The 25912-nt window shown below is 38.5% G+C and overlaps 1 protein-coding gene and 1 long non-coding RNA gene across 5 annotated transcripts in view; one reads left to right on the top strand and one right to left on the bottom strand.

Annotated features, from left to right (window-relative positions):
* The window catches only part of LOC115210632 (condensin-2 complex subunit G2), a 201634-nt gene extending 180049 nt beyond the window's left edge, over positions 1-21585 (bottom strand). The window contains exon 1 of one of the 4 annotated variants that reach the window (XM_029779278.2): positions 21357-21585. In XM_029779278.2, coding sequence (XP_029635138.1) covers positions 21357-21434 — 78 coding nt within the window. In that variant the 5' untranslated portion in view covers positions 21435-21585. The remainder of the gene's footprint in view (positions 1-21356) is intronic. The other 3 variants (XM_036502154.1, XM_036502153.1, XM_029779277.2) reach the window with 3 other exon arrangements.
* Positions 20683-22205, top strand: LOC118763008. The gene is made up of 3 exons (XR_004998762.1): positions 20683-20739; positions 21032-21169; positions 22044-22205. It is a non-coding gene; the product is annotated as an uncharacterized LOC118763008 (long non-coding RNA).
* Positions 22206-25912: the final 3707 nt, after the last annotated feature.

Raw genomic sequence — 25912 nt, 5'->3', positions numbered from 1 at the left:
GTGCCGGTGGCACACAAGAAAAACCATCGAAACGTGGCCGTAGCCAGTACCGCATCAACTGGCCTCCGTGCTGTGGGCACGTAACACCAAACACATCCGATCGTGGCCGTTCGCCAGCCTCATCTCGCACCTGTGTCGGTGGCAATAAAAACACCACACGAGCGGGCCGTCTGCCAGCCTCGTCTGGCACCTGTATTGGTGGCACATAAAAAACACCATCCGAGCGTGGCCGTTCGCCAGCCTCGTCTGGCACCTGTGTCGGTGGCACATAAAATCACCCACTACATTCTCGGAGTGGTTGGCGTTAGGAAGGGTATCCAGCTGTAGAAACACTGCCAGATCTGACTGGTCTGGTGCAGCCTTCGGGCTCCCCAGACCCCAGTTGAACTGTCCAACCCATGGCAGCATGGAAAACGGACGCTAAATGATGATGATGATGATGATGATATATATATAATAAAAAAAATTTTTTTTATTATATATATATATATATAAAGGTGTCGATTACAACATACAATGGAAGATTTTGGCCAGATGTAAGCCCTATACTAACGGCAGCGAGGTGCGGCCTGCGACATGGAGAGATGCTTATCTGGAAAAGCAGCTTAGACCCTACTACATGTCTAAACAAGGACAGAGCTTTTCGGATCATGCCACATGTGACTAAATTTCTGTTACGTTTTTGGTCCCCTAAAGAAAACAGATAGAACATGCTTTCTATGTTACTCCCAAGAAGAATTTATATTTTTATATATTTTTTATGTATTTTTATATAATTTTTATGACGAAAAATGCGAGCGATGTATAAGTACGCAGGCAAGCAGAGTTATAACAGAGTAATTTTCCTTTATTTAACGGTATTTTTTCATAACATTTTCAAATAGCCAGATAACCGAAGAGATGGTGTTGTGGATTTCCACTTCGGCATCTGAAACTCAGAGTTTTATCTTGACTACCGAGTAATGTAACATATTGTATAGATAAATTTCCTCTATTTACATAATATCGAGGTCTTTCTTTCTTTTGTTATCTTACCGTTTTATCAATATATATATTATATATATATATACATGTATATATTTTTCATTTTTCAGATGTTCTTCCTAGAGGTAAGACAGTTTTTTTCATGTTTGTTGCACACACAAATCTTTACTAGTACACACGCAGTGAAGCTATACATTAGCGTCATATTTATTACGTTTGCTATTTTCCAGTAAATATCGGTGCTTCGTTGTGCCATTTATTTACTTTTATATATAAATATATATTTATAAATAATATATATATAGCAGAGAACCCCATGGAGGTTCCAATGCCCCCCAGTACACTTCAGGAAAGAAGAAATATATATATATAATATAAATATAATACATACATATATATATATATAATACTATATATATAATACGTATATATATATAATACATATATATATATAATCATATATATATATAATACTATATATATATAATATATAATACATATATATATATAATAATACATATATATATAATATATATTAATACATATATATATATATGATATAATATATATATAATACATATATATATATAATATAATATATATAATATATATATTTTTTTTTCTTGTTTCAGCTCAGAGCTGCAGCCATGCTGATGCACTGTTGTTTTGTGCTACACTGTTATTACGAAGAACCTCTTCTAATATGTGGCACTTGGTGGAGAATGGAGTTTGATATAGCTACTCTCATTTGCACCTCTTGCCGTGAGGTAGGTTCATCTGGGAAGGAAGACGTCCAGCTTTGATTTAAAAACCACTACATCTACTTTGTGCAGGTTCCTCAGACTCTTTGGGAGAATATTAAAAAGCTGTGGGCCCTTGAATCCCAGGCTGTTGCAGAAGCTGGTCATGAAGCGTGATGGCATTGCTGAGATCTTTGGCACTATGCAGTGTCGTCCCGTTCTAGCATTGATGTAGCTTACAATGCCAAATTATATATATATATAAATATATGAATAAATAAATGGAGTCAAACGAAGATGTTAACAAAATTCCTTTACTCTCGACATATGTTTCAAAGACAACATGGTTTCATTCCAAAGGAATAAAGGGTGCAAGATGCAATCTTCTCATCAGGAAAGACAAACAAAAATTGCGATGACTGCCTACATGGTAAACAAAACGATAATTTCTTTCCTGATGAGAAGCTTGCATCTTGCACCCTTTATTCCTTTGGAATGAAACTATGTTGTCTTCGAAACATATGTCGAGAGTAAAGGAATTTTGTTAACATCTTCGTTCGACTCCATTTATTTATTCATATATAACACACAAATTTCTGCACGGGATAGTAAAAAACGACATAGTACAGGGCTAAGTAAATTAGTTTGGAGTCTTAAAGACAACAATATAAATTTCAAGTTAGATTGGTTCATACTGTCTGTATCCTTTCCTTTTGATAAGGGCAGGAGATTTTGTAACATTTGCAACTCTGAACTCTTTCATATTCCCTTCTCTAAGGTTCCCCTAGTAAACACACTCATAGAAAAATCATACAAATGTAAACACTGGCAGAAACATACTTTCTACTCATATAAATGATAACGATAGTCACTGTGGTTTGAACAATTAGCTTTACGTCCACCCCACTTCTATAACGAAATTCTTTCCTAAGCCTTCGAACATTCTTTCAATCAACGTACCCTTCCCTCTCCATTTGTTCCCTACCTATTATTCCTTTAACCCTTCTCTTCCTACTATCTATCTTTGACGTCAATTCTTCGAACAGATTTTTTAAAAAACACTCATTATCGTTTTGCTTACCATGTAGGCAGTCATCGAAATTTTTGTTTGTCTTGTTGTCGAGAGAGACTCCCTTTCTTTCCTGAGATTGCATAATGCACCCTTTATTCCTTTGGAATGAAAACATGTTGTCTTCGAAACATGTCGAGAGTAAAGGAATTTTGTTAACATCTTCGTTCGACACCATTCTTTCATTTATTCATATACAACACACAAATTTCTGAAAATGAACCCGGAGTTTCTACCCTTGGACAGGTCGCTTCAACCGTGTTTCTGACGTGAATTTGCTACCCAGGTTTCGGTTAAACGAATTTTCCATGCTCACGATAAACATGGGATAATTAATTCACCTATTTAAATATATATATATATATTTTTCGTTTCAGCTCAGAGCTGCGGCCATGCTGATGCACCGCCGTTTTGTGCTATACTGTTATTACGAAGAACCTCCCCTAATATGTGGCACTTGGTGAAGAATGGAGTTTGATATAGCTACACTCATTTGCACCTCTTGCCGTGAGGTAGGTTCATCTGGGACTCTCGACAGGAAGAGGTCCACCTTTGATTTAAAAACCGCTACATCTACTTTGTGCAAGTTCCTCAGACTCTTCGATGTTTGGTTACGCATGAATGTATGTATATCCAAAGCTGTGGGCAGGCATGTATATCTGTAATTCTGAATGTGTATGTGGGTATGTCTACATATGTTCATGTGTATATTTATAAATATATATATATATATTCACTGGTGGATATGTGTGTATATGTTATATATATATATATATATATATATGTATGTATATATGAGTGTGTATGTATGTTTATACAAATGTTGGCGGATACAATTTGGTAGTCCCCCACACCCGTATATATATGGTCTTTGTATGTATATTGTAATTCTATCTGTATGTATATCTGCGTACGTTTATATATATATTCATGCTTTTATGGGTGATTTTGCGCTAGTGTATATATGTATATAGTTGTGTGTGTGTGTGTATATTATATGTTGATGCAGTTTCCCCGTGCCTGTGCATGTTTATTGGCAGTGTGTGTGTGGGTGTACATGTGGAGGTGTGATAATTTTTCTTATGTGGTGTGTTTGTGTGTGGGGGGACGTATGTGAGTGTTTGTTGTTTTGGTGTACATTGGGGTGCTTCGGTGTATGTATGCATGTATGTGTTGATCTTGGATTTGTACGATTGTCTGTTGCTTGTATGTGTATTTGTGTGTAGGGGTACATATGTATGAGTCTTGATGCAAATGTTATTATCGGTGTGTGCCTTAAATAAGAGTTGAAATAAAAGTAAAAATAAAGGTAAGAGTGGAGTTGGGCTTGTGTACACTGATGGATGTGGATTGCGTGAGTTCTGATGGGTTGTGTTTCATGTCTGAGTGTACGAGTTGTGATGGTGAATGGCTCCGGTGTTTTGGTTTGGAGGCTTTATGTTTGTTTTGTTTTTATGTTTGTGGATGTGTGGTGTGCTGAGTTGGGGTTTGTGCAGAGTTGAGGTTTGAGTGGGATCACATTTGAAAGTGTCGATGTCTGGACAGTTTCGTGGTGTTCTAATTGTTTACAGAATATGCGGTGTAATTTTTAATTATGTATCTTACGCAAATAACGTACATCTTCTTTACACTAGTTTTGGTAAATCTGTGTATTGAGTTTATACCCTGCTTATAAATTTTATCTGAATATTTTCCAACCTTTGCTTTTATTAACCCTTACGTTTTTCTACCCTTTTAGGCCCCTCTTTTTTGTATATTACGAATTACCCTTCCAACCCCTTTCGTTGTATTAACAATTAATATTATCTTAATGATTCTTAATACTATTTCAGTTAAAAGTATGTATATATATATATATATATATATATATATATATATATACACATACATGTGTGCGTGGTTGCTTTTGGGTATATGTATTTGTTTATATATATATATATTTATGGATATATACATATTTAGTTATGTATGTAAGCTTGTATTTTCTGTATTTCAGTTTATCTATGTATATATATGTAAGCGCACATATACTTGTGTATGTAAGTGTATCTTAATAAACCAACCGTAACGAAGACAATTGAAATTCAAATGTACCAGCCAATTGTATTGAGCTTCCAATCTTAAATTATTCCTAAACTTACTACTAAATATATATTACCGTCAAAACTGACTTATATGCGTTTATATGTATGTACACTTCTGGATTTTTCTATGATGTAAATCAATATTTTTCATTTTATATGTATTTGCTGATCTATAATGTTTTGCATTGTACTGTATTATTATTATGTTGCTATTTCACTATATTATGCTGTTGATGAATTATATCTGATTTTTTCCACCTAATATGTACTGTGAACCGTGTGATGCACATATTGTTTTACTGGTATTGTTATTAATAATAATAATAATAATAATATTAATAATGATAATAATATTGGTAATAATAGTAATATTAATGGCATTTTGTAACTTAATATAATGAACGCTTGACTTTGTATATGTACATTTGCATGTAGATATGTGTATGTTTGTATATTGTAATACTCTAATATATTGATTTGACTAACTGTAACCTTGTATATATGTATGTATAATATTATATATTATTATGTATATACGTGTATATATATATATATAGGAGCATGGGTATATACACTTATATGTATATATTATATATTATGTGTATGTACCCATTATTGTATGGGTGTACCTTCTCTGATACTCATATTTAGATTGTACTTTATAATCTCTGAAGAGGCCTTGGGATATAATTGTAAGTGTCTCATTTTTAACCACATATTAACTTATCACACCTGGCTAATATGAGCATAATGAAATACTCATATCTACATGGCTGAAACAGCTGTAAGATGTAGTTTATATTTATATTTATTTATACATATTGTATCATATCACTCATTGATGTGCATTGTTTTGTTCTGTACTACTATGTTTGACCTTGATGTTCATATGTAGTTGGTTAATAAATTATGTGATTGGGTATTATCTGGTAGTTGATTATTGATTAAGGTGTATTTCTCCATTTTCTTATTTTGTATGTTGAAGAGCGTCGGCTCGAAACGTAAAAGACTTGTTTTATTTCTATTCCTGAGCACCATACTAATACATTATTTGTTTGTACTCCACCTGCCTTCGTCTTTTGTTTATTTTTCATAAACCTGCCTTCGTCTTTTGTTTACTTTCATAAACCTTCCGTTATATATCATGCGCCCACGTGGTCTCACTTTTATCCTATATTCTACCAATACCACTACCAGCTCTTACCTTTCCATTGGATTTTTTTACCTCTAAGGATACCTGCCTTCTGACTGCACCTCTCCTTCACGGATCAAAGTGACTTTGTTATTGATGTGAAATCCTTAAAATATACCACGATGTCTATACATTTTTAACATTGAACTTTTTAAACTGTCCCTTTCGTTTTATTTTCTCATAGCCCCTACACGCAATTTTTTCTCTCCTTGTTTCTTTTCTGTGTATCTTTCTGTCGAAGAGCGTAGGCTCGAAACGTAAAAGACTTGTTTTATTTCTATTCCTGAGCGCCATACTAATACATTATTTGTTTGTACTCCACCTGCCTTCGTCTTTTGTTTATTTTCGTAAACCTTCCATATATATATGCATATATATAATATATATTATACTAGCAGTATCACCCGGTGCTGCTTGGGTTTGTTTCGACCCTTTAGAATTAGAATTTTTGAAAAGTAAAAATTTTGCATTATGCAACTTGTTATTCTCTTCAAGTGAAGATTTTTCCAGTTGAAATACACTGAAAAATGGTGACACACCAGTCAAAAATCGTAAAAAATAGGGATTTCCATAGAAAAAAGCACCTTTTTGATATAAATAATTTTTGGTGTTAACATGGTCCGATTTGAATTTTATCTTCTACAGAATGAAGAGCAAGCCTTCTTCTATCATACTCTCAATTTTGGTCAACTTGTGCTGCAGGGTTTCGAACGAGATAGTGTTAGTTGAAGGCTACCAAACCAGTCACATACAGACACACAAGTTGAGTTTTATATATATAGATTTCCCAATGGGGATTTCAGGGGAGAGTTTCAGGAAGTCGCTGGCGATGTATCGTGATGATCAAAAATCCGGCCTGCTAAAATTTGGTTAACCCTTTCGTTACTAACCCGGCCGAAAAATTTTTTGGTTCATAATACAAACTCGGCCATGCCCGGCCAAGAGAACCTTATTTTTTTTTTTTGTTTCAGCTCAGAGCTGCAGCCATGCTGATGCACTGCGTTTTGTGCTACACTGTTATTACGAAGAACCTCTTCTAATATGTGGCACTTGGTGAAGAATGGAGTTTGATATAGCTACTCTCATTTGCACCTCTTGCCGTGAGGTAGGTTCATCTGGGACTCTCGACAGGAAGATGTCTAGCTTTGATTTAAAAATGCTACATCTACTTTGTGCAAGTTCCTCAGACTCTTTGGGAGAATATTAAAAGCTGTGGGCCCTTGAAACCCAGGCTGTTGCAGAAGCTGGTCCTGAAGCGTGATGGCAATGCTGGGGTCTTTGGCACTATGCAGTGTCGTCCCGTTCTAGCATTGGTGTAGCTTACAATGCCAAAATTTGGCACAATTCCTTCCAGGATCTTCCAGACATATATTACTGCATACATCTCCCGTCTTCTCTCCAGGGAGTAGAGTCTTAGCTGTTTCAACCTTTCCCAGTAGCTGAGCTGTTGCAAAGAGACAATCTTCTTTGTGAATCTTCTCTGGATTGCTTCAAGGTCCACTGTTAATTTTACACTGGTGGGTGACCATAGCTATTAGCAGTAATCCAGGCAGCTGAGGACGAATGTCTCCCACAGGACCATCATGGTTTCCTTATCTCTGGTTCTGAATGTTCTTAGGATCCATCCAGCCAGTCGTCTGCACTTTGTCACCATCCTGGTGCACTTAGAAAGAGGTATCCTCACTCATGTCGATACCCAGGTCCCTCACAGACTTAGGCTCTGGGATTGAAATTCCCTGTGGACCGGTGTATCCTGTAAGTTTAATATTCACTTTTGGATGCTGGTAGCGCAGGGCCTGGAATTTTTCAGCATTAAACTGCATATTATTATCCTCAGCCCATCTGTAGATTGAGTCCGACTCCTGCTACAGGTGGGCAACATCGCTGGGGTTCTGTATTTTCTGCGAGACTTTCATATCATCTGCATAGCTTGCCAGAGTGGTTATCAGGGCACTTGAGGGAATATCTGAGAGGGCCACTATAAAAAGCAGTGGTCCCAAGACAATGCCCTGTGGAACACCACTCACTATTTGTGTGTTCATAGAGGTGGCTCCATTAACCACTACTGCCTGACTCCTATCTTTCAGGAAGTCATGTAACCACACTCCAAGTTTTCCAGCTATACTGAGGTCACGCAGTTTGTGGCATATCATATCATGATCCACCTTGTCAAAAGCTTTTGCAAAATCAAGGTAGATTACGTCCACATTTGATTTGTTGAGTAACTGCCTCAACACCCAGTCATAATGCTGTAAGAGCTGGGTCAGGCAGCTCCTATCTGGTCGAAAACCATGCTGGGTATCACTCAGCAAGTTATTTTCCTCAAGGAATGCGATTAGTTTCTTACTGAGTATCCGTTCCATGACTTTGCTGATGTGTGAAGTCAGAGAGATAGGCCTATAGTTATTGGCATCTGCTCTACTTAGCCCTTTATGTATTGGGCATATTATTCCCTCCTTCAGCTTGCTTGGCAGTTTGCCATTTGTAAGAAAGCTCTGGAAGAGAATCTTGAGGGGTTTTGCCAGGGCACGCTTACACGCTTTGAGGAGGATTGCTGGGAAACCATCTGGACCAGCAGTTGAGTTAGTGTCCACTTCATCTATGGCTAGTAGGACATCTTCTTCGCTAATGTCAATATGTTCTATTGTAACCACCTCGCTGGTTATAGGTGAGGCGGCAAAGAAGTCCACTGGTTCGTTCACTTGTCTGTGTTCCAACGGGGTGGTAAAGACACTTTTGAACTGGTCATTCAGCATCTCACTGATCTTAGTTGGGCTGTCTGTGAGGGAGCCATCCTTTTGGAGGAGGGGTCCTATCTTGTAGTGTACTGACATTGTTTCTTTCGCGTAATGAAAGAAGGCCTTTGGGTTTGATTTAATGTTTTTTATAACCCAGGCTTCTTTGTCTGCTTTCTCTCTCATATAGGATTGTTGCAGCCTTTTCCGATCTCCATCAGTGTTGTTTTTAGGCGGGACGTTTCGCTACTTTTGGGATGTTGGTTGAGACGCTTTGCAACCTTCGTCCGTCGTCTCATGAGGATCTTCCCGTCTCTTCGAATCTTGCTCCTATTTGTTTTGGCCTTGTGCTCTGAGACATATTTCTGGCATAAGGCTTGCACAGAAGACATGAAACATTCTAGTTTCATGTCAATGTCTGGTGTGGAGAGACATTCCGGCCAGTCCTCTCTGAGGATCTCCTTTTGGATCGATTTCCAATCTGCTTTGTGGAAGTTCAGATTGGAGATATTTCGGGTGCTTCCTTTAGGCTGTATGCCTCTGGTTACTTTTGGCCCAAACATAGACAGCTCTATTATGTTGTGATCCAAAACTAATGTCGGTGTAACTTTCACATCATGAATGATGTCCATATTGTTCGTGAAGCAGAGATCCAGAATGTTATTTGCCCTAGTTGGTTTGAGTACAACTTGCTCCACGAATAAGGCGTTGGTGAGGTTGAGCAGGGACTCCACCTGTACTTGCTTGAAATGATTCATTCCTGAGAGTATGAGACCTTCGGGCCATTTGACGTTGGGGAAGTTGAAATCACCCATAAGAAATATGGTCACATGGTGTTCCAGATTCATGAGGATTTTTTTAATTCTTGTGAAGCAATCTTCAAACTTGCCTATGTGATTTGGAGCATCCGGTGGGCAATATGTATTGCATATGATTATATTATGTTGTCTTATGTATACAATTAAAGTGTCACATACCGAATTTGAGTATGTCATTAAGACCTGGGGTGTGAGGTCATCTCGGATGTATACAGCAACTCCACCATGGCTCCTTTCCCTTCTGTCTGTTCACAGTATGGCATAGTTTGGTATGTGTACTTCTGTGTCCTCTATATCAGGGCTGAGGTGAGTTTCCACGAGTGCTATGCATTGGGCTTGATTGCATGCAGTAAAATCTCTCAGGAAAGAAATTTTGTTTCTATTTTGATGTAACAGGCTCCCAATATTTAGTAAAAGTATTAGGATGACGGCTGTGCAGGCGTTAGGGGAGGCCATCCCATGTCTGTTGACTGTGGTGGTCTTGCATAGTGGTGGGCAGGGTTCCTTCTCTGTGCTTGGTGTAGCCATGTTAGTTGCCGGACAATTCTTTGCGCCATGCATAAAAAAGACTCTTGCTCAGCTGCTGCATTGCGCAGAACATCTGAGGAGCACACTTCTTTTCTGAGAGTTTTTCTGGTAGATATTTGTTGTCTTCCTTCAGTAAAGCTCTTTTCTTTGAGTCCCCTGAAGTTCTGGCGGGGTGTCGGGTGGGCGAACCGGCAGTTTTTGCCGTCCTCCCCATACCAACATTTGCCCCGCAGGTAGAACTTACAGGTTCTTCGGTACCTTCCAGATTCCTTCTTTCCTGAAGTGTACTGGGTGGCATTGGATCCTCCATGGGGTTCTCTGCTGTTTGTGTGGTGGGTTGGGGTTTCAGCTTTGGTAGTTTTGCCTTTTCTTCCATTTCCCTCCTTATTTTTGTTTTCGGTCCTCCCTTTTTTCTTCTGTTTTTCTGATTCCTCGTTTCTTTGTAGGACCACTGGTACAGGGGGGCTTCCGGTTTCTGCTCCCTTGGCTCCCCTATCCCTCACTACCTGGTCGTTCACCAGGGTAGGTGATCCATTTTCCTGAGGAACCCCTGGATCACAGAGACTTCCGGGTTCCTTCTCTATTACATCCTCTTCATCCTCATCAGCCTTGCCACAATAATTTTCAATTATGTTATCCAATGTTTCGATGTGTGGTCTTATAAGCATGTAAGACCGGATAAATTCACCATTTTTTCGTTCTATTGTTATTTAAATGTAAATTTGAACCCAAATCTCGTTAGTACATTTGTTAAAACACGTGATTTCACTTTGTAAATAGTTGGTTTATAGTATCCAACATTGCTTGACCTGATATCTGAACCCAGTGAAGTTTGGGAGATTTTTTTCCACATTATTTTCGGCATCAATTTTTCTTCAACTTTGCAAACGGATAGGAGTTTCATGTTATCAAGCATTGATTCCGAAGTTAGAGCTTTTTCAATGGAAAAGAGGGAGATATCGAGAAAAAGAATGAATGAGGTGCAAAAGTACATGGTGTACAAGAATGAATAGGATATCTTGGTATCCGAACTGAAAAGCAGTGATTCCGAAGAAACAAAGCGGCGATAGCGACAGCAAAGACGATTTTACATTGAAATGAAGTAAAAAACTTTTTAAATGTTTTTATTAGCAATTTTTCTGAGGAGATAGAGTTTATCTATAGTCTTTCTTAGGGAGCAAAACCATTAGACTTTTATTTTTTACAGTATGCTTGTTTGAAGCGATCACTTCGGAAACAAATTTACGCAGATTGTAAACAAACACAAAATGGGGGATCAAATTTGGAAAATTTGTGAAGCAAATACTGGGTACTGCTGTGGATTTAGTTTTTATACAGGGAAAATAGTTATTAGTCAGCATGGCCTAGGGTACGATGTGGTCTGGAATTTATCACTTCCATACCATAATCAAGGCCGTATATTATTTTTTGGCCAATTTCTTTAGTTCGGTCAAACTTGCGGTGGATTTAGGTGGATTCCAGTATTTCAGTTTATTCCACCTTTATGGTACATCTGTTCAGTTGTGCATTAAATTCAACTGATGATCTAGTGATGTGCACAATTCTTCTTTATCAAAATTTTGTTGCATACCCAATTGAATATTAGCTGATGATTCATTTTCTATGGTGATGTTTATATAAAATTTTAATATTTTTACCTTTTGCTCAATTTACCTGGATTTATATGTAATTAAAGTCCCTTTGAGACAAAAGTTATGCAATAGAATTGATTAAGAACCCGTTCTTTAATTATGTTCCAAATATCACATTAATATCTTGATAAGTAAAAGAGTTACAGTTATTTAATGAAACAAGCCTAAATTCATGATTATTTTAGAATTTAATTGAAACTCATTTTGGTCAGAAATATAGTAACGAAAGGGTTAAAGTGATTCAAACTGCAGACTCAATGCAAAATGGTCACATTTAATTCAAAGCGTTAAAAATGTTATGAAAACAATTGGTATATGTTCACAAAGTCCAAACGATTAATACGAAAAAACCCTCCAGGCTACATCCTGAAAATTCATTTCTTTGCCGAATTTCTACAATGTTTACGGCGATTCGTTTTTATATCTTGATTTTTTATTTTTCATGCAATTTACACATGCTTGCACGCGTGGTGAACACAGTTCACGTCAAACAGCTGACTGAGTAAAGTTCACTATTCAATGTATAGGATAAGGCCTAAACAAACACATTATCAATTTTTGCACTTGCTAGATGAATTTCAGAACAGAAATAGCGCAGTTCAATTTTCATTCGCCTAAACTTTAAGTGACCCATTTTTGGTGGTTCTACGATTTCTTGGCTAGGAGGAGATGTGCCGGGAAGTTAAACACACAGACACACAAGTTGAGTTTTATATATATAGATATATACATTGTTATCCCGCATGCGAGCCCTAGGCCTTCCGATGCCACCACAGGCCCTCACTCCGGGAACAACCCACTAGCGACAGCGCTCAGCAAACCGGAAATCCACCATGGAAGTGGGGGGGGGGGCGCAGCCAGAAGCCAACACAACAACAAGAGACACAGCAGGCGGAGGTTGCGTAATTTAACAATTTGTTTTTAAAACAAAGGTTGACAAATCATACACAGAGTTCGAAAAACAATCAATTGCATTTAAACATAACACAGTTCGAAAAACCAAATCAAATGCATTTAAACACAATACAGAGTTCGCAAAAAAAAAAACACAAATCGTTCAACATTTGACTCAATACAGTTCGGTCTTTTTTTGCCCCCTTATTTTTAAGACAATCGTTTTGTTTACATTCAGTACAAAGTTCAAAATCAGCAGTCTCTCTTGAGTTCCAGGTTCTCTTTCTTTTCTTTTTTTAAAACAGTTAAACATCGAAATTCAAACATAAACAAACATTACCTCGTCCGCAATACTTCCCTGAATCATCACAAAACTCCCACTATATCAGTCCAGCTTCTCTCTGCCCCCTTCACTGTCATCTCTTACATTCACTGTCTGTCTTTCTCCAGACCACGCTTGTCATCTTTGTCGTTGCCTCTCGCCGACCCCACCATCTCCATCTCACTCCCTTATCCGCTCCGCTCTGGCTGACTGACTCTCGCCAACTGACTATCTCCAATTCGCTCCCTGCTGGCTGTCCCGCGCCGACTAACTATTTGCAATTCACTCCCTGCTGGCTCTCCCGCGCCAACTGACCAACTAACCCAATGCCAGCTGCATTTATATAGGGTAGCATTTTCATTTTTTAAAAAACTTTCCGTGACGGTGTTGGGATCAAAGGTCGCTGCCTAGGATCATTAATTGTTGTGGTAGTGACAAGACAAAGGGAAGTACCATTGTCCTGAACAACTGGAGCGCCGGTTCAATTCCAACTAATGGAATAAGGGGCATAATACTTTCTGTTTGTTTACCTTTTTCTTGCCTCCGTAACACTACCCCCTCCCTAGGCTTTGTCGACCCGACAAAAGCACACTACAGTCGTATCTCCAGACGACTTCAATGGGTGAGCCAAACCTCTGAAGGCGTGCTCCAGCTGAACAGGACAGACCCATGGTCGCCTGCTCAATTTTCGGAGAAAACCTCACTAGTCTTGGTGCCATGCTGACGCTTCATCACCTCACCCGAAAACTTCAGAGCCTCTCCAACCTGTTGGTGTACTCCAGTCAGCCCTTCCTGCAGATGTCCACTTGCAACCTGGCTGTGAGCTTCTTCCAGCAGCTCAAGTTTCATCTTCATGGGTACCACCAACTGCCAGTGCTCACTGAGGTCATCGGGTGCCTCTCAAGCAACCCGTCGCTCAAACAAAGGTCCCACTGGCACCAATAGTTCTTAGTTTCAGGGCTGAGCCTGGACATCTCCTCCCAAGATGGTCTCGCTGCTTCCTGCTGCCGCCACTTTACCACTGGCCATAAATCAGCATCTTTCCTCTGTATCTTGTGTAACGGTGCAGCCAACGTCGCAAAGCTTCCTATGAGGCACCTATAATAGGTGCACAGTCTGAGGAAACTCCTTAACTCCCTCACACAAGCAGGGACCGGCCAATCCTTCACGGCAGCCACCTCTCTCAGGGCTCTATAGTCTACATAACATCTTGCTGCGCCATCCCCATTCTGCACAACAATTGCTAACGACCAGGGACCGCTCGACTTTTTCACTGTCCCCTGTTGTCGATCTCCTTTCATTTCTCGCTGCCGAACTGGGACCATCTTCTGAGCGATGGCTGCCCGGGTCGATATAGCGCTCCGCCAGGTCCATGCAACCAACATCCTGCACACTTCGCCAACAACTGCTTCCTCCGCAACACCCAAGTGCCCACCAAGCACTGGCGACACCTTGCGAACCGCTTCTGCAACTGCACGGGCAGACCACCACCTCCTTCAACTGCCCTCCTGTAGTGACACAACTGACCCCGACGCTGGTCCACCGCCTGGCATAGTCCCTCGATTTGCCCTCTACAAATCGCTTGTGTCACTTCCAAGAAATTGGCTGACCCAATCAGCGCTGTCAGCTCCCGCCTCTACTAGGGTCCGCCCGACCCTCACTCGAGCTTTCAGCGTGCACTGCCAGTCGGGCTCCTCCAGCCCCAAGCAGCCATCAAACACAAAGCTCACCCGACACTGGAGCAGTCTTCTTGATCTTGGTGGTCCTACCATCATCCGCAGCGCTCTCGCCTCGCTACCAGGCTTGGTCCTCTTTACTGCCTTCTGCACCGAAGGCTTCCCGGAACGCACGTTCAGCCGACAGTCCATCCACGCCTGTGGCTTCTCCCCAATGGGCACCACACAGTCATCCTGAGTCCCAGGAGACAGGGGTCCAGATGTTAAAGGATTAAGACATGGAACAGCAACAGCAACTTTGGGTTCAGCAACCTCAGACTCAGCAGTCTCTTCAGATTTAGCAACCACTACAGCTCCAGCAAGCACTTTGGGTCCAGCAACCACTACCGGTTCAACAACCACAACAGGTTCAGCAACACAAAGTTCCTCCTGGTCACCTTGATTTTCCTTCTCACTTGCCGGGCAATCTCCACCCATGTGTCCACCCTTACCACATGTTCAACACTCATCCTCTAAAGCTGACCCATCTGCATCCTCAAGCACCTGGGGATCTTCCCGTAAGCCCTGTTGCCTCTTCTCAAGCCTTCCCATGAATGTGTCTAGCTGTGTTGTCTGGTCCTTCAGCATCTCCACAATCATAGCCAGTGAGATCTCTTTCTCTCCGGTCTGGCTCCTCATTCGTGCCTCCACCAAATCCATGGCAAACAACCGATCAACTGCAGCAATTAAAATCCCACTTCTGACACCAGTTGTTATGCCGCCACGCGAGCCCTAGGCCTTACGATGCCACCACAGGCCCTCACTCCGGGAACAGCCCACTTGCAACAGCGCTCAGCAAACCAGAAATCCACCATGGAGGGGGGGGGCAAACACAACAACAAGAGACACAGCAGGCGGAGGTTGCGTAATTTAACAATTTGTTTTCAAAACAAAGGTTGACAAATCATACACAGAGTTCGAAAAACAATCAATTGCATTTAAACATAACACAGTTCGAAAACCAAATCAAATGCATTTAAACACAATACAGAGTTCGCAAAAAAAAAACACAAATCGTTCAACATTTGACTCAATACAGTTCGGTCTTTTTTCTCCCCTTTTTTTTTAAGACAATTGTTTTGTTTACATTCAGTACAAAGTTCAAAATCAGCAGTCTCTCTTAAGTTCCAAGTTCTCTTTCTCTTTTTAAAACATCGAAATTCCCTACTACTATGTAAACTTTTTTGAACTCATAATATTCTGTACATGTATGAATATACAGATACAATACCAATATATTCCACAGAACTTTTTAATAATACCTTCTGGAAACTATCTTTAACATTTTCTTGAGAATGTATATATATGTTGTAATTCTTTGTGCCCAATATTTTAATGAACTTTTTAAACTCTTTTATGTTCTTAACATGTTCTTGTTACCAAAGAATGTATTGTAGTATTTTGTGACAACCAATATTCTGTGCATGTATGTATATACAGATACAATACCAATATATTCCACTGAACATTTTAATAATTCCATCTGGAAACTATCTTTAGCATTTTCTTGAGAATGTATATATATGTTGTAATCCTTTGTGCCCAATATTTTAATGAACTTGTTAAACTTTTTTATATCCTTAACATGTTCTTGTTACCAAAGACTATATATGTATTGTAGCATTTTGTGACAACCAATAATTAACACAACCAGACTTTTACATGTTACTTTTGACAATCTTTTTCTGAAAAGTGAAACCGGTAAAGTAAATAAACATCTTTTAAAATTGCATTTTCAAACCTTTCATATATAATTCAACTCGTGTGGTACCTTACAACTCCTCTTTGTTATATATATATAATATGTATGTATATATAATTATATACTCTTTTTACTTGTTTCAGTCATTTGACTGTGGCCATGCTGGAGCACTGCCTTTAGTTATGTAAATCGAACCCATGACTTATTCTTTGTAAGCCTAGTACTTATTCTATTCCACTTAGTTATCAAGTGATGTTGGGGGGGGGACAAACACAGATACACAAACATATATATATATATACGACGGGCTTCTTTCAGTTTCCGTCTACCAAATCCACTCACAAGGCTTTGATCGGCCCGAGCCTATAGTAGAAGACACTTGCCACAGGTGTCACGCAGTGGGACTGAACCTGGAACCATGTAGTTGGTAAGCAAGTTACTTACCACACAGCCACTCCTGCGCCTATTTTGAAATAGTATATTATCATCATCATTGTTTAAAGTCCGCTTTCCATGCCAGCATGGGTCGCTAGCATGGTATATAGTGTGTGAGAGAGAATTGTGATGTTGTAGGAGAAAAATGTGTCCACATGGATGATGGTTCTCTTGTACTAAATGAGGCTGCAAAGAGAGAGGTTTGGAGACGCCACTATGAAAGTTTGCTGAATAAAGAAAATGAATAGGAGAAAGAGAGTCTGCCGAATGCCAACCCAACAGAGGGACCAGCTATCCGAGTTGACAGTACCTTGGTAGATAAAGCAATCAAGAGTATGAAGGCAGAGAAAGCCCCCGATCCATCAGGAGTTACTGCAGAGATGCTCAAAATACCTTGCAGTGTTGGCTATAGCCTAGTCACCCGTATAGTTAACTAGGTGATACACGAAGGAGTCATACCCAATGACTGGTGTAGCAGCATAATAGTCAACTGCTACAAAGGTAAAGGTGACGCTTTAGATACAAATAATTAGAGGTATCAAGCTGTTGGATCAGGTAATGAAGGTCACAGAGAGGGTCATAGCCCAACTAATTAGGGAGAGAGTCAGTTTAGATGAGATGTAGTTTGGGTTTGTGCCAGGGAAAAGCACCACTGATGCTATATTTCTGGTTAGACAGCTGCAGGAGAAATACCTAGCCAAAGATAAACCTCTGTACCTGGTTTTTGTTGACATGGAGAAAGCCTTTGACAAGGTCCCCCAATCCCTTATCTGGTGGTCAATAAGGAAACTAGGGATAGATGAATGGTTAGTGAGAGCTGTGCAAACCATGTACAGGGACGCTGTCAGTAAGGTGAGGGTTGGCAACGAGTACAGTGAAGAATTCTGGGTAGAGGTAGAGGTCCACCAAGGTTCAGTCCTTAGCCCCCTCCTATTTATCATAATCCTCCAGGCAATAATGGAGGAATTCAAGACAGGATGCCCCTGGGAGCTCCTCTATGCTGACAACCTTGCTCTAACTGCTGAGTCACTAACAGAACTAGAGGAGAAGTTTCAAGTATGGAAACAAGGATTAGAATCAAAGGGCTAGAACCAAAGTCCTAATAAGTAGGAGGGCAGAGGCAAACCACAAATCCCTTCAGGTAGATGGCCCCACTCGATCTGTAGAAAAGGCGTTGGTATCTATATGTACCTAGTGTAAGCTATGGACACGTAAAAGGTGCAGCAATATCAAAGGAAGGCTAACTGGAAGGATAGTTTTCGTATGTGGCAGATGCTCAGGAGCAATAAACACTGAAAATGTACAGAGAACAACTTCCGCCACATTCCAGGGAGAAAAACTAAAAGTAGTTGATAGCTTCTGTTACCTAGGTGACCAAGTCAGTAGCAGGAGAGGGTGCACTGAAAGTGTAGCTGCTAGAATAAGAATAGCCTGGGCAAAGTTCTGAGAGCTCTTACCTCTGCCGGTGACAAAGGGCCTCTCATGCAGAGTAAAAGGTAGGCTGTATGAGGAATGTGTACGAACAGCCATACTACATGGCAGTAAAACATGGGCCGTGACTGCTGAGGACATGCGTAAGCTCACAAGGAATGAAGCCAGTATGTGCCGATGGATGTGTAATGTCAATGTGCATACTCGACAGAGTGTTAGTACCTTGAGAGAAAAGTTGGACCTAAGAAGCATCAGATGTGATGTGCAAGAGAGACGACTGCGCTGGTATGGCCATGTGGTGAGGATGGATGTGGTTGGTGTTAGGAAGGGCATCCAGCTATAGGAACTCTGCCAGATGAGATTGGAGTCTAGTGCAGCCATCTGGTTTGCCAGACCTCAGTTAAATCGTCCAAGCCATGCTAGCATGGAAAGCGGATGTTAAACGATGATGATATATATATTCATATACTTATATTATATTATATTTTATATATATATATATATATATATATACATATAGATAGATATATATATAGATATATATAATATTTTGCATGCAATCAAGTACTCTGACGTAATATGCTTTTTGGGGTCCATAAAACTGGGTGGGATGAAGTGGAGGCTTCGGAAATTTTTTTCTTTTTTTTTTAGTGAAAATCGTGCGGGCGTTACTCAAAAAATTTACCAGTTTGTCTGTGTGTCTGTCAGGTTGTACCCTCACCCTGACCATGGCTTTCAACCGATTCTGATGAAACTTGACACACACATAGCCCAATGTCATAATTCAAAACTAACGCAGCGAAAATTTTGAAAAGTTCCCCCAGTTCTGAAAAGAATCGATAAATTCAACATGGGGTCGAGAATCAGAAACACAAACCACAGACTGTCTAGGGGACGCAACTTGACCGTTTTAACTCTCAAAAAAAAATTTACCATAATTTTTTCCCATTTTTTGGCTATAACTCTCTAAAAATGCTTTATAGTTATTTCCCTTACAAACCCGAGCGATACTGCCAGTATGTATATATATATATGTGTGTATATGTTTGTCCCCCTAGCATTGCTTGACAACCGATGCTGGTGTGTTTACGTCGCCGACACTTAGCGGTTTGGCAAAAGAGACCGATAGAATAAGTACTGGGCTTACAAAGAATAAGTCCCGGGGTCGATTTGCTCGACTAAAAGGCGGTGCTCCAGCATGGCCGCAGTCAAATGACTGAAACAAGTAAAAGAGTATATATCCATTTTACCGGAAGCTTTGACGGACAAATCAAATCTTGTGAATTTTTCCAAAGTCCTCTCCTAGTGTCGTCAGCGCGCTTTTTTTTTTCTTTTTTTTTTTTTTACAGTCTTTCGATATAACTCAACAAAATCAAAACATTTGGATCTTTTCGGTTTGAACGGCAGTTTTTCCTAGCGGTGTCATATGAAATTGTCACCCATAATTATGACCTATTGCATTTCAATCTGTTTTAGGGTTAGGGTTGGTTACGGTTAGAGTTAGGGGTGGGGAGAAGGGTATCTTTTTCTTCACAAATATAAATAAACCCAATCTGTTTCTTAAACGAGGGACATATTCATACGGCACAGAAAGCTTTCACCTCAATAGACGTCATTGATTGGTTGAAATTGCAGAAATTGAAGAAAAAAGACAAAAAATATCTTACAAACTAGAATTTTCTAAATAAAGCCAAGAGAAAAAAATGATTTATAAACACATTCTACCAGTATACAAAGTTTAAAAGTGTTTAGTTACGTGGAAATTATTTTAAAAAACTGCCGTTCAAACCGAAAAGATCTAAACATTTCGGTTAATATAGGGCGTAACAAATATCAGAAAATCAAAAAAAAAATGTGTATAATAGGTGTAAAACAACTTCCTATGAACGAATATGAATTTCTTCTCTTTATTTTTTTTTGCGAAATACGGAGTTTATGATTCATGTGTGAGTGTGTGTTCTTGATACTCGTTTAGAACAAGTAGTTTTACACCAATTACACTATTTTTTCTTAGTTTAAAGGCCGTGGACTGAAGATGTGAAATTTCCGAAGCCTCTCCCCCACCCCCCTTTCGCGAGCGCGCATTTTTTTCATGATAGTCGTTTAGAGCAAGTTGTTTTACACCTATTACGCTGTTTTTGTTTTTGTGCCCGGTTCAGACGCTTTCGGAAATTCCCGATATAAATATTCCGAGGCCTCTCCCCCACCCCTCTTTCGCGAGAGCGCATTTTTTTTTTGTCATATTCGTTTAGAGCAAGTTGTTTTACACATATTACACTATTTTTTTTTTGTTTTGGTGCCCGGGTATTTGATTTTCTGATATTTGTTACGCCCTATATTAACCAACATTTCACCGGGTATTTCCGTGGAAGCAAATGACAGTTCGATTCTGTTTCCTGCTTGGAAATTTGCGGATTTTACATACACACATGAAACAGGTAAGAACAAATATGCAAGGATTTTTTTCTTCAAGTTTAAAATTGCTGGCATAATTTCGTTATATCTATGCTCCACAACCCACGGAAATACTCGAAGTGAAATGTTTTGATTTTGTCGAGTTATATCGAAGGAATGCCTTTATTTTCCTATTCGTTTGCAAGTTGTTTTACACCTATTACACTATATTTTTCCTTTGTTTTTGCTGGGGTCAAACCCTTTAGTTTGACCGAGATCTTTATATTAACCAAAACAAAAATCATCATTTTTCGAAAACTTTTCTTTTCTAATAAGATGCTCCCCATCATTTCCAAGGCCACAGTCAAAAAATCTGAAAAAACTCGTCAAAATGGAGAAATTCAAACTGTGTGTGCTACCTATCGCTGACGTGTGCCAATGCATTAATACAAAATAGAGTTTCATCGTTTTAAAGTAAGCAATCCAAATTTAAAATCATTCAAACTATTGGAAAGTTTTAGAATAATCATTAATTGAAGCAAGGCACCTAGTAATTTTGACAAACTAGATATTGTTACAGAAAATTATTGTATAAATATTTTAAAATTCATCAAATGAAAAATACAAAGAGTATGCTTTAGACAGAATAAAAGGTATTTACGGTTTGTATCATAAAAGCAACAAGCTGTAGCGGATCCTCTTTCGCGGCTATAGCAGTTAGTTGATTTCGCATAACCATTTTGCAAAAAATACGTTGACAAAATCACAACAGCTGAAATTGTAAATGGCGCCAACACAAACGTTATCTCGTAATGAGACGAGATTTACTTGTTAAAACTCGCTACATGCGGAAGTAGTTCAATGCTGATCATAATACGTTGTTAAATCATTCGAGAAATTAGTTGAGGGTTAGATGGTAAGATACAGTGCAGTTAAAAAAAAGGGGGGGGTGTATTGGTTTGCTTTTAAAAAGAGAAAAAAAAGTATCTAACATTTCGGACAGAGTGCATGATTGAATTACAGTTTACCCAAAATTTATTAGAAATATTGCATGATTAAAAATATTCGTGAGTGACGCGCAGTGTATTTCTAGAAAATGGGAGAGTATAAAAATATCAAGGTTTACTTGAAATACCGAAACGTAAACAAAATACTGTTTACTTTAATTTTGAAAGAAAAAGCTTTCGGTTACCTTACAAGCATTTGAATAGGAACTTCAAGGAAAGAAAAACATTTTAAAATTATATAATATAAATGATTAAATGAAAACGTAGAAACAACTTTTAAAAAACATCAATTTTAAGAACTACAATCGATTGAAATTATGTTTATTTTTATTTCACCCCAGGAGAACTTGGGCGACGTTTAAACATGGAGCGTGTATAATTAACATTAACATTTATTTACATGAAAGAAAATTACCGGAGAACTTTCATCTAATTCTTCCATATCTTTCTGTTAAAACTACTGAAACCATTCGGGTACTAGTGAAGATTGGACCCGGTGCGCGCAATCGCGCTAGCTAGTCGTAAGTAGTCGATCCTACAACGACTTGCGCGTATGCAAATGAGTTGTTTTTACAGACTAAAATAAAAGAATTTTTTAAAGAAAGTAAATAAATTATTTCTTAGAACAATGTATATGATTTTTGGTAAAATTACAGATTAACACGCGCACGATTTTCACTAAGAAAAAAAAAAAAAAACTCGGATTTTTTGCGTGGGATCAAGTACCCTGACCTCCTAATATGCTGCAAATCCCATATTTTGGTCCGGAAAGGGGGGGGGGGGTAACCCCCCCCCCGGAATTTTCACAAGGAAGAAGAAAAAAACCTCAGATTTCTTGCGTGGAATCAAGTACCCTGACCTCCTAATATGCTGCAAATCCCATATTTTGGTCCGGAAAGGGGGGGGGTAACCCCCCCCCTCCCCGGAATTTTCACAAGGAAAAAAAATCAGATTTTTTGCGCGGAATCAAGTAACTTGACCTCCTAATATGCTGCAAATCCCATATTTTGGTCCGGAATTGCTCCGGAAAGGGGGGGTAACCCCCTCCCCCGGAATTTTCACAAGGAAAAAAAAATAACATATCAATAATTTAGAAAAGAAACATTTCTAGAAAATAGTAAATTGAAGTGTCAACAAATTATTGGGCAAAATTGAAGTGTGAACAAATCATTGGGCAAAAGAAGATTTGGCATACTGTCATGCTTTTAGCTGTCAGAAGTGAAAGTCGTCAACTTCGTGTATTTGCGTCAGGTTCGCTGTTAGGCTTATAAAACAATTGAAGTTCAGTTTAAAGTTTATAAATAAATACATTTCATTCCATGTTCTGTTTAAACTTTATAAATAAATATATTCTTGCAGTGTGTGTATATGTGGCTATATGTCTGACTAATGTGTGTGTCTGTATTTATTGTATGTGTGTATAAGTAGTTATATGCTTATATTATCCATTATAGTAATATTTGTCTGTTGAAACCTGTTTTAAGGCGGTCAATAGTTTAATTAAAGATGTATCTATACATGTATATATATATATATATATATATATATTATATATATATATTTATATATACATGTGTATATATATAGACATGTGTATATATATATTTATATATATATATATATATATATATATATATATATATATAATATGTATACACATGTATATATACACCTGTATATATATATTATAATATATTAATATATATATATATATATATATTATATATATATATATATACATGTATAGATACATCTTTAATTAAACTATTGACCGCCTTAAAACAGGTTTCAACAGAAATATTACTATAATGGATAATATAAGCATATAACTACTTATACACACATACAATAAATACAGACACACACATTAGTCAGACATATAGCCACATATACACACACTGCAAGAATATATTTATTATAAAGTTTAAACAGAACATGGAATGAAATGTATTTATTTATAAACTTTTAACTGAACTTCAATTGTTTTATAAGCCTAACAGCGAACCTGACGCAAATACACGAAGTTGACGACTTTCACTTCTGACAGCTAAAAGCATGACAGTATGCCAAATCTTCTTTTGCCCAATGATTTGTTCACACTTCAATTTTGCCCAATAATTTGTTGACACTTCAATTTACTATTTTCTAGAAATGTTTCTTTTCTAAATTATTGATATGTTATTTTTTTTTTCCTTGTGAAAATTCCGGGGGAGGGGTTACCCCCCCCCCCTTTCCGGAGCAATTCCGGACCAAAATATGGGATTTGCAGCATATTAGGAGGTTAAGTTACTTGATTCCGCGCAAAAAATCTGATTTTTTTTTTCCTTGTGAAAATTCCGGGGGGTGGTGTTTACCCCCCCCCTTTCCGGACCAAAATATGGGATTTGCAGCATATTAGGAGGTCAGGGTACTTGATTCCACGCAAGAAATCTGAGGTTTTTTCTTCTTCCTTGTGAAAATTCCGGGGGGGGGGTGTTACCCCCCCCCTTTCCGGAGCAATTCCGGACCAAAATATGGGATTTGCAGCATATTAGGAGGTCAGGGTACTTGATCCCACGCAAAAAATCCGAGTTTTTTTTTTTTTTTTTAGTGAAAATCGTGCAGGTGTTAATCTGTAATTTTACCTGATTTTTTTTTACACAAATCAAATAAAATGTGTGTGATATATTCTTTTAGTTTTCATATTCTTTAGTTTTTAATCTTGTGTGTGTATATACACACCGATACAAATAGATATATATGTGTTTATGTGTGAAATATTCTTTTATTAGTTTTTAGTTTTTGGACAGCATCCATTGTAGGTACATCACTCAGGTGTATATATATATTATATATATATATATATATATATATATATATATATATATATACTAGCTGAAGGTGACCCGCTCTACGCATGGTTGTTACTTTCTGTTGCTTCCTTTCAGCACGTAAAAAGCACCATCCGAACGTGGCTGATTGCAGCGCCGCCTTGACTTGCTTCTGTGCCGGTGGCACGTAAAAAGTACCAACCGATCGTTGCCGCTGCGAGCCCCCCTGGCACCTGTGCCGGCGGCACGAATAAATCACCCACTACACTCACAGAGTGGTTGGCGTTAGGAAGGTCATCCACCTGTAGAAACACTTCCAGATCAGACTGGAGCCTGGTGCAGCCTCCTGGCTTCCCAGACCCCGGTCAAACTGTCCAACCCGTGCTAGGACGGAAAACGGACGTTAAACGATGATGATGATTCTCCCTCTTTGTTTCTCTCTCCTTTCTCTCTCACTTTCCCACTCTCTTACTTTTCTTTTCTCTCGGACTCTCCCTCGCTTTCTCTTACTCTCTATCTTTATCTATCTCTCTCCCTTTTATAAACAACAAAAGATCTTGAGTAAGTTGAGAAATAAAATATTTAAAAAGATCAATCATAAATATCAGGCAGTGGCAACGGAAAGGTCTGCTTCAAGGCAGACAGCAAAACGCTAACATATAAAAGGGACAGACGAACTTGCGAGCTGAATAAAAATAATAAAATATTGGAAACCAAAGTTTGAAGGGATGGAATCTGAGAATAGGAGAGTCACCATGACTGGCATTTTTTAACGACGGACAGCAACGTATTGACAGTTTAATGGCTGGCGTAAAATTTTGAACTTGATGTAAAAGAAAATTCGTAAACACCAAGTTTTGAAGTGATTCTTTCTCACGACAGTAGACTCACCATGGCAAGCATTCAAAACCTCTTCATCATGGACATTGAAGATTAAAAGGCTGGCGCAAATTTTTTAGCTTGATGTAACAGAGAATTCTTAAACACTCGCTCCTTTAAATTTTAATCCCCTTCCAGCCCCATTTATACCCCTTTTCACCTTTTGGTTAATATAACCCGATTTAATTCTGGTCTACTGCGGCCACATTTTATAAGATGAGGAATTTTGTCCTAGAGGTGACGCCTTTCATTTGAGGAAAAAAATAGTCATGCAAACTTGCCAGCACTTTTAACCCTTTCGTTACCAAAGCCGCCCGAAAAAAATTTTGGTTAATGTGACCAAACCGCCCTTATTTACCTATTCATATTTAAATGAGAATATCAGAGCAAATCTCTTTATTACATTCGTGAAAACACGTGATTATACTTCGTAAACAGTTCATCTACAGTTTTGTACAACAATCGAAGTGTAATTTTAATTCCGTGAATTTTGGGAGATTTTTTTCCAAAATTTGTTCCTA

The sequence above is a fragment of the Octopus sinensis genome, linkage group LG4, assembly GCF_006345805.1.
Source record: "Octopus sinensis linkage group LG4, ASM634580v1, whole genome shotgun sequence".
Taxonomy (NCBI): domain Eukaryota; kingdom Metazoa; phylum Mollusca; class Cephalopoda; order Octopoda; family Octopodidae; genus Octopus; species Octopus sinensis.
The sequence above is the reverse complement of the archived record's forward strand: the minus strand, read 5'-3'. Positions and strand labels throughout refer to the sequence as shown.